Below are 9,417 nucleotides of genomic sequence, written 5' to 3'. Positions count from 1 at the left end.
GTTTAACCCAGAACCTCAGGCCCCAGAAGTCAGTGATCTAAACCACGACATATACAACATAACGTACATACTAGAGGCACGCAGCAATACATTGAGGTCCTCGAACAGTTCCTGGGAGTATCAAGAGTGCCCAGTTCCTCCTTGCTTTTTCACTTGTTTCCGTTGCCCATCTGTCCTGGGCCACTCCTTTTAGCCTTACCCTGCCCAACCCTCCTGGCCTCACCCTCCCTCTGACAACAAAGGGTCAGCCAGGTTTTTATGGGCTCCGATAAGGCCCTTGGAGGGCCAAAGTTCGCCAGCACTTCCTCTTTGCAGGAGGGCCTAGAGGAGGCGGTCCTGAGCTGAGTACCCCAGGCCTGGCCCAGAAGATCTGGGTTCCGGCTGGTTACCAGTGAGGCTGGTAAGCGAAGGGAGACTGGGGGTGCCCTAGAAGATGTGTGTCTAGGATCCCTAGAAGAGGGACTCCGTGGACCCTGCCCTGCCAGCCACTCCCTTATCCTCAGGTATAAGGGCCAGCCACCAGCCGCTCTCTGCCGCCATTCCCTACTCCTGCAGCTCTTCTCACTGTAGAAGCCACCAGCCCGGCCTCTCAAGATGGCCTTCGTTCCTGCACCAGGCTACCAGCCCACCTACAACCCGGTGAGATACCCTAGTCCCTGGCTTAGCTCCACCCTGACTGCCACGCACCAATTTACCCTCACCCTGATCCTCAGAGGCAGCCACCGGGCGTTGTGGGTCTGATTCACCCAGTACTGACCCTGGGGCTTGACTTACTCCCACCCTGATAGACTATTTACATCCAGCTCCAGCTCTCAGCCTTCTTCATCTTCACGCTGATCCCTCACCCCTTGGTTTCCTCTCCCTTGCTTAAGGGAGGGGGGCTGGAGGGGCTTCTGACTGAGTAGTAAGGGCTGCAATAGGCAGATGACCTTTGAGGCCCCTCACCTGGCCCCTTCTGCAGACGCTGCCCTACCATAGGCCCATCCCAGGCAGTCTCAGAGTTGGAATGTCCATTTACATCCAAGGAGTGGCTAGCGAGCATATGAAGAGGTAAGACCCTCCCCCATGCCAGGCTAGGCTGGGAGGGGGCTAAAAACAGGGGGCTTCCAGCCCAGGTGCAGGAGGCCTATTTCCCTTCCTCCCCGCCGCTGAGAAGAGGGCTCTATGCCACTGCACCTGATGGCCAAGGAACAGCTCTGGTCTGGGGAGTCCAGGGCTTGGTGATCAGATCAGGAGGGGGGCTGGGAGGTGTTAGGGAGACTCACCATGACAGGTGGCCCCAGAGTTGGGACACTGGATTGGAATTGTTGGGTATGACAGCATGAATTAAGATCACAGGCTCAGAGCTGGTCCACCTGAGTTCATGTCCCAGCTCTGTCACTTATCAACCGTGTGACTGGGAAAGCTCTGTGTGCTTTAGTTTGTCATCTATAAAATGGGTTTTGAGGATTCAGTATGTAAAACATATAGAGTCGTATATTCAGCACTACAGCAACTCTTAGCTTTTTGTTTCTTTAATTTTTTTGGCAGCGTTGGGTCTTCATTCCATGTGGGCTTTCTTTAGTTGAGGCGAGTGGTGGCGGGAGGGCTACTCTTTGTTGCGGTGCGCGGGCTTCTCACTGCGGTGGCTTCTCTTGTTGTGGAGCACGGGCTCTAGGTTTGTGGGCTTCAGTAGTTATGGTACGTGGGCTCAGGAGTTGTGGTGCACGGGCTTAGTTGCTCTGCGGCATGTGGGATCTTCCCGGACCAGGGTTCAAACCTGTGTCCTCTGCATTGGCAGGCGGATTCTTAACCACTGCGCCACCAGGGAAGTCCACTTAGCTTTTTTTATGATTTTAAAGTTGTGATGATAAAAAAGAAATGGTGATGATAATTGAATGATGTCATAGGACTGTTGTTTCTTTGTTCATTGTTTCTGTGTCCACCGAGTACCCACTCTGTGCCTAGGCGCTGGGGACAGAGCATCCAACAGGACAAAGATCCCTGTCCTCGTGGAGCTGACATCCTAGTAGAGGAGACAGATAAAAAATAAATAAGTCAGATATATAATAAGTCAGATGGCAATAAATGCTATGGAGACAAATGAGGAGGGAAGGGAGATGGGGAGCAGATGTGGGGTAGGGGTTGTGTGGCATTGTCCCTTTAAATAAGGTGGCCAGGGAAAGGTTCCTGGGAAGGGAATTTTTCAGCAAAGACCTGAAGGAGGTGAGAGGGAGGGAGCCTGGGGTGTATCTGAGGGAAGAGCATTCCAAGCAGAAAGAACAGCCAGTGCAAAGGTCCTGAGGCAGGTGTGTACCTGCCCCCTTGGAATAATTTGGGGGCTGCTGGTGTGAAGGGAGCTGTGAAAGGTGCTCCGATTTGGGTTTTCATAGGGTCCCTCTGGCTGCGTGTGGGGAATGGCCTTCAGAAGCCAGTGAGGGGGCAGAGAGACCCGAGCCGATAGAGACTGGGCTGGGGTAAATGCAGGAGTCCCAGTAGCAGTCTTATTTGAAGCTGGGTCAGGGAAGGGAGTGAGCAAAGGGGTAGCGGTGGGAATCTGCCCCTTGGAGTGCAGGGGCACGATCTCCCCCTCCAGTCCTGGGTCAATAGTGCGCTGGCATGGGCGGCCAGGGGAACAGCCCTTCGTGTCCCACCAGGTTCTTCGTGAACTTCGAGGTGGGGCAGGGCCCAGAGGCAGACGTCGCCTTCCACTTCAATCCCCGCTTTGACGGCTGGGATAAGGTGGTCTTAAACACGAGGCAGAATGGCAACTGGGGCAAGGAGGAGAAGAAAAGGAGCATGCCCTTCAGCAAGGGTGCCGCCTTCGAGCTGGTGTTCATGGTCTTGGCCGAGAACTACAAGGTCGGAGTCTCGAGGGCGAGGCCTCCCCGCCCCACCCCTCCCTCCCCCCTTCCCTTCCTTCCTCCCTCCCTGCCTTTCTGCCTTCCCCTGATCCCTCCCTCTCTCCCTTTCTTTCTTCGTTTTTCCTCTCTCCCTTCCCCCTCCCTCCTCCCTTCCTACCTCACTTTTCTTTTCTTTTCTTTTCCTCCTCTCCTGCCTCTTTTTCTCATTCCCATTCCTCCACCTCGGAGAGCCTTCTAATGTGTTTCATGCATAACATCTTGCTCCCGTGTTCTTGCCAGGTATGTATTTTGGCCCTTTCTTATCAGGAAGTCTAAACACACACCGAAGCACAGAGGCCTGGGAAGCCCTCCTCTCCTTGGCCAGCACCGATAGCTGTCCACGCCAGGTTCCTCTGCTCCTATCTCTACCTCCCACTTCCCCTCCAGTTATTTAGAAGCAAATCCCAGCTATCATACAATTTCATTCATAAATATGAATGGAGTTCTCTCCACCCCCTGCCTCCCCATAAATGACACACATCAGACACCCTGTGCACATCTGTCCCAGCCTGACCCATGGGAGAAGTCTTCTGGGAGGATGACCTACCTGGACGTTATCTGCCCTCATATAGACACCAGATATCTAACCTCATCACCAAGGTTAACATTAGGGCTTGAGCTCGGACAGACACGGGTTCAAGTCTGGGCTTTGCCTCTCCCCAGCATGTGACCTTGAGCTGGTCACTCTACTACCTGGAACCTCTGCTTTCTTGAACAACAGGGACAGTGTTTTGTCCTCCCTCACGGAGCTGTTGAGCCCATCACCATGTTGATGCCAGCAGGTAAAGTGCTTAGCACGTAGGAAGCTCTCAGTCCTGGGGAGCTGGATCTCGGCTGTGCCCTTTGCTTAGCACTATAAACAGAACCGTGAGGGCTTACAGTACTCTTGAGATGTGATGACAAGGCAAGGCTCTACCTGGGATTTCCACAGTGCCTCTGACAAGCCTTCCCAACAGTCCCAGAGCGAGATCCCATTTTACAGAGGCAGAAACAAAGACTCAGAGAAGTGAGTGACTTACCTAAGGTCCCACAGCCAAGACATGTCAGAGCTGGACCTGACACCCAATCATTTGGTACCCAAACCAGGACTCCAATTCAGTGATCTCCCAATCTCCATCCTCAGGCTAAATTCTCTATTCTCGTCTGCCCACCAATCTGTGAGCTGACTTTTGACCTCTGACCGGTGGACTCAAGATTCCTGACTCTGAGGCTGTCCCAGCTCACCCTCAAAACTCGTGACCCCCAAGTTAAAAATCTCCCTGTTTCCTGCTTCCTGTTTTCTACCCTCCAGGGTCAGAGGTGCCACCTCTGACCTGACCCCTGCCCTCCAGGTGGTGGTAAATGGGGATCCCTTCTATGAGTTTGGGCACCGGATCCCGCTACAGATGGTCACCCACCTGCATGTGGATGGAGACCTGCAGCTTCAATCAATCAACTTCATTGGAGGCGAGCCCGCCCCAAACCAGGTGTGTGGTGTGTCCCCCTCTTGTTTGCTTGCTTTCTTCCTTAATTCACCCCTACATTCACTTATTTCCTGAGCACCTGCTCTGGGCCAGACCCTTTGCCAGGTGACGCCACAGACCCAGCGGCAACCAGGACAGTCTTCTGGGAAGACAGACGTGTCACCAGATAGTAGTGGCCACAAGTTGTCAGTGTGGGGGTGGGGCGCATACAGGAGGTCCAGAGAGTCTTTTTTCTTTTAAGGTATTGGCACCATTTTCTACACCATCATTTTATTTTATTTACTTATTTAATTATTTTGGCTGTGCCACGTGGCTTGCAGGATCCTAGTTCCCTGACCAGGGATTGAACCCTGGCCCTTGGCAGTGAAAGCGCAGAGTCCCAACCACTGGACGGCCAGGGAAGTCCCTGGAAAGTCTTAGGAAGGGCTTTCTGGAGGAGAAGTAGGTGTGTAAGCTGAGTCAGAAAGTGATGACAGGGAGGGACAAAAACCACAGGAGTAGCAAACGTGTTTCTGAGAAGTTGCCTGACGTCATGAGTCAGCTGGGAAATTCACCGCCAATCCCAGGGAGCTACCACTACGCACCCGCCAGAAGGGCTGTCACGGGAAAGGCACATCATACCCACGGCTGGTGAGGCCGTGGACTGGCCGACACTCCCATACCTCGGGAAATCACTGGGCAGCATCTACGGAAGCTGAACAGACACACGCCGGTGACCGTGAAACCCCACTACCAGGTCCACGGTGAACAACTGGCCAGGACACAAGCACTAGAACCCCACAGCAGCACTACTTGGAGAAGCCCAAACCTCAGAACCCTGGCATGTCCTTCAGCTGAGGGCTCTACCCTTCCCAACCTGTAAGTCCCCCAGCCCCTCCAAGGGGAAAGGGCACTGGTGATCCTGAGCCCCATTCTACAGATGTGGGAACTGAGGCACGGAGTGCTTCAGTAACTTGCCCAAGATCGTGGAGCTCGTAAGCGGCAGAGGCACGGATCCAACCACTCCTCTGCCTCCCTGATGAGGAAATGCTGGGATTGTCTTCATCCCTAAGGTGGCCTTGGGCCTATGGGTGTTCATTTTACTGTTGTGCTTCATCAGTGTATTTTATTTTATTATTTATTTACTTACTTACTTATGGCCACACTGCATGGCTTGCGGAATGTTAGTTCCCTGACCAGGGATCAAACCCGGGGCCCCCACAATGAGAGTGCCAAGTCCTAACCGCTGGACCGCCAGGGAATTCCCTCATCAATGTATTTTAAAAAGAAAAACAACATGGGAATTCCCTGGCGGTCCAGTGGTTAGGACTCCTCACTTTCACTGCCGAGGGCCCGGGTTCAATCCCTGATCAATCCCTGATCCTGCAAAACGCTCAACGCGGCTAGAATAAAAAGAAAAACAACAATGAAGCAATTTTTAAAGGACCTTCAGGATAGCTGGCTTAAAGCGGAAGTCGAGGCAGAAATGAGTGCATCAGAAACAGAGAGAAAGAGTGAATAAAAATTGTTTGGCAGGGAAAGGAACCACTGGTGAGAAGGTGAGGACGAGAGAGAGGAACAGAGACAGCGAGTAAGAGAGGCTGAGAAACAGAAACAGAGTCACACACAGACTGAAAGAGCTGAGACAGACAAGGGAGAGACAGGAGCTTGGCTGGCTAAAGCACCCCTAGTTGCCCCAGGGGTGCGCATGTAGAGTGAGGGGCAAATCACGGTTGGAGACGAGGTGAGCAGGGTGTTGTGTGGGCCTGGGGGTGTGTAATGGGGGTGCACGCTTTATCGTGTGCCTCCTGGAGGGAGGGGAGGAGTGGATGAGGGTCCTGGGTCAGCAGGAAGCCAGGACAGAGGTGGGGACAGAAACAGAATTTACCAGCCTTGTCCTAAAGGAGTGGGCTGAGGTTCGCTGTGCACTGGAGATCCCTAAACACGGCGAGTTCCTCTCCCTGAATGAGCCATCTGGGTGGTACCCGAGTTCCCTTGGATGGTGGTGGTAGGCTGCCCTGGGGCGGGCATCCTTGACACCCTCCAGGCCCTAGTTTAGGGTCCCCCTCATTGCCTCCTTCTCCTTCTGTGCCCACAGATACCCATGCCTAATCCGGCGTACCCAGTAAGTACCTGCTGGTGGGTGATGGACTTCCCCTTGAGGTGGGGTTCAGTGGCTGAGGAGGTCCTAGGGCAGCCAAAGGACCCCCAGCCTCTCTCCATTCATGCCTTCCGTCCATCTCTGTAGGGTCCCGGGCAGTGCTACCAAGAGCCAAGTAACCTCCCTGTAAGTGGGAGGGTTGTGTGGCCATTTGGGGGTGGGTGGCAAGAACTGGAGGGTGGTCAGAGAGACTGGATCCCCAGTTGTACTAATCCAGCACCTAGAGCTACGCCTGCATGGAGTAGGTGGGCCTAATATTTGCCGAATATTATAGAATAACTCTTCCTCACTTCACAGACCATGGAGGGACCCCCAGCCTTCAACCCGGTAAGGTCTCTGGTGGGAGTTTAGGGTTCTGTGGTGGGCAGTTTGTGGGGAAGCAGGAACTGGTGGTGGGTCGGGGGGTCCTGAGCCATGGGGAGCCCTGAGAAGGTAGGAAATAGAGTGGGCAGAGGGTGTTTGGGGCGGGAGGGGGGTGGGGAGAGGGTGGAGTTGGTGGTCAGAGGGTGTGGAGGTTGGGGGTTTGGGACATTTCCCCGGACAAGTGAGAGCCCCTCTCTGAAAATTTGTCCCTGCCTCTGGCTTCTGGGGACCTGAGAGACGATGGGACACCATGTGCTCTTCCCACAGCCTGTGCCATTTAATGGGAGACTGCAAGGGGGGCTTACAGCCCGAAGAACCATTATTGTCAAGGGCTACGTACCCGCCACAGCCAAGAGGTACAGAATCTAGATTGAGGTGTGAATCCTTGGTCCTCCTCATCCCTCAGTCCTAGGAGACTGAGCCCTCAGCCTCCTCCACTGGAGACCTGGGAATCCAGTCCCCAGTCCCCTCCTTCCTTGGGGAGCAAAGCGCTCCCGCACCCCCTCCCCACCCATCTTACTCCTACCCTTCTCTCTGCCCCCAGCTTTGTCATCAACTTCAAGGTGGGGTCCTCAGGGGACCTGGCTCTGCACATTAACCCCCGGCTGAATGAGGGCAGCGTGGTTCGGAACAGTTTTCTGAATGGCTCGTGGGGAGCTGAGGAAAGGAATGTCTCCTACAACCCGTTTGGTCCTGGACAGTTCTTTGATGTGAGTCTGGGGTCTCTTTCCCTGCTTCCCTCCAAAGCCTCTGTCCTGGCTCTGGCCTCATGCCCTCCCCTCTCTCTGCAGCTGTCCATTCGCTGTGGCATGGATCGCTTCAAGGTGTATGCCAACGGCCAGCACCTCTTTGACTTCTCCCATCGCCTTTCGGCCTTCCAGAGGGTGGACATGGTGGAGATCCAGGGTGATGTCACCTTGTCCTATGTCCAGATCTGATCTATATCTGGGGCCATAACCCCTGGGAACACAGAGGAAGATCCTGTAGGACTCCTTTCTAAGCCCCTAATAAAATGTCTGAGGGTGTCTTGTGAGTGTACATGACCCCGTTCGCCTCCCTCACTGTTCCTTCCTTCTTGGTTCAGTCGTGCACTGTCCATTCAGCCATCCAATCATCTGCCCATCCATCCTCTCATCATAATAAATCTAGGGCTTTATGTGTATGAACCCTTTCACTCCTCACATGCCAGGAGGTAGGAACTATTATTATTTTCCATCTGTAAATGATGAAGAGACAGGCAAAGAAAAATAAAGCTGTTGCCCAAGGTCACAGAGTCCGTAAATGGCAGAACTGGTATCCAAATCGAGGTGGTCTGGCTCCCAAGGCTACCTACTCAACCACTATACAGCCTGTTGTCCCATCCACCCTGCATCCATCCAAGCAAAAGTCCATATACCCATTCGACATCCAACCATCTAGCCACTCACCAATCCATCTATCCGTCTGTTTGTCCAGCCATCTTTTCATCCATCCCTTCATCCATCCACCCATCCATTCATCCCTCCATCCATCTATCTCATCATCCATCAGTCTTTCCAAACATTCATCCGAGCATATGTTCATCCATCCATCTAAACATTCGATGATCCATCCACTCTACCTCTCCATTTTAGCTGTTTGTTCATCCATTCATCATCCAGCTGTTCACCCATCCATCTGACCATCCATCCATTCAAACATCTAACTACTTATTTATTAGTCCATATGTCTATTCACTCAGCCATGCTTACATCCAGATTTCATTCATCCTTTCATCTCTTCACTCCCTCCATCTGTCCATGCAGTTCTCTGCCTTCCAGCACATCCATCCATCCATCCATTTGTCCATTTTTTATCTATCCAGTCATCCATTCTTCTCTTCATGATCTATTCCTCCATCCATTTCCAATTATTTATCCATACATTTATCTGTTCATCTGTCCACTAACCATGTGTCATTCATTCAGACATCCTTTTGTCATCATCTTTGTGTTGATTTAATAATTTGTTCATTTCCTTACACTTTCATGCATCCATTTATTCACTCTTATTCATTCACTCACTCGCTTGTTCACATATCCAGTCATTTGTCACTGTCTATCAATTACTCATTCAGTTTATTGTCTCATTCATTCACCTAGTGTAGTTCTTAAACAGTCCTACATTGCAATCCCCTGGGGAGCTTTTAAAAAATATTGATACCTGACCCCCAACCCAGACCATCATTAGGTTAAACCACAAAAATGCCATTTTTGTAGGTTAAACATGGTTAAATATCAATAATTTCGTATGTTCTAGTCTAGTAAGTCTGTAGTGGGTCCTGGGCATCAATATTATCGTTGAGTTCTCCAGAAGATTTTATGGATTTGTCAAACATTGATCAAAGATGTTCTGGGGGCCCTCAGACCCTGGATGGATGCGGAGGACGTCAGGAAGGGCGGAGGGCTGACCTGGGCAGCCTCCAGTCTGAGGCCGTCTTCTCCTTCTTCTGGGCTCCCTCCTCCCTTACTGAACAGTCACTGCCCAGGGATGGCTGTCAGGAGATACATCAGCCACGAGCCTAGAGGGGCACAGGAAGAGGGTCCCCCAA

At 52.4% G+C, this 9,417-nt stretch overlaps 1 protein-coding gene across 2 annotated transcripts; it reads left to right on the top strand.

The window, feature by feature from the left end:
• Positions 1–379: 379 nt before the first annotated feature.
• LGALS4 (galectin 4) lies at positions 380–7,786 on the top strand (the record flags this gene model as incomplete). Of its 2 annotated transcripts, XM_082861852.1 has the most annotated exons (10): positions 380–639; positions 962–1,050; positions 2,637–2,841; positions 4,214–4,348; positions 6,423–6,449; positions 6,573–6,611; positions 6,783–6,812; positions 7,116–7,204; positions 7,393–7,558; positions 7,640–7,786. In XM_082861852.1, exons 1-10 carry the CDS (start codon positions 595–597, stop codon positions 7,784–7,786), a joined length of 972 nt encoding a protein of 323 aa, XP_082717978.1. In that variant the 5' UTR covers positions 380–594. The 2 variants fall into 2 exon arrangements, with proteins under 2 accessions (XP_082717978.1, XP_082717979.1); XM_082861853.1 differs by lacking the exon at positions 6,573–6,611.
• Between the last annotated feature and the right edge of the window lie 1,631 nt (positions 7,787–9,417).

Source organism: Leucopleurus acutus (genome assembly GCF_964270905.1).
Source record: "Leucopleurus acutus genome assembly, chromosome: 20".
NCBI classification, from domain to species: domain Eukaryota; kingdom Metazoa; phylum Chordata; class Mammalia; order Artiodactyla; family Delphinidae; genus Leucopleurus; species Leucopleurus acutus.
Note: the sequence above shows the minus strand (reverse complement) of the source record. Positions and strands in the feature narration are given on the sequence as shown.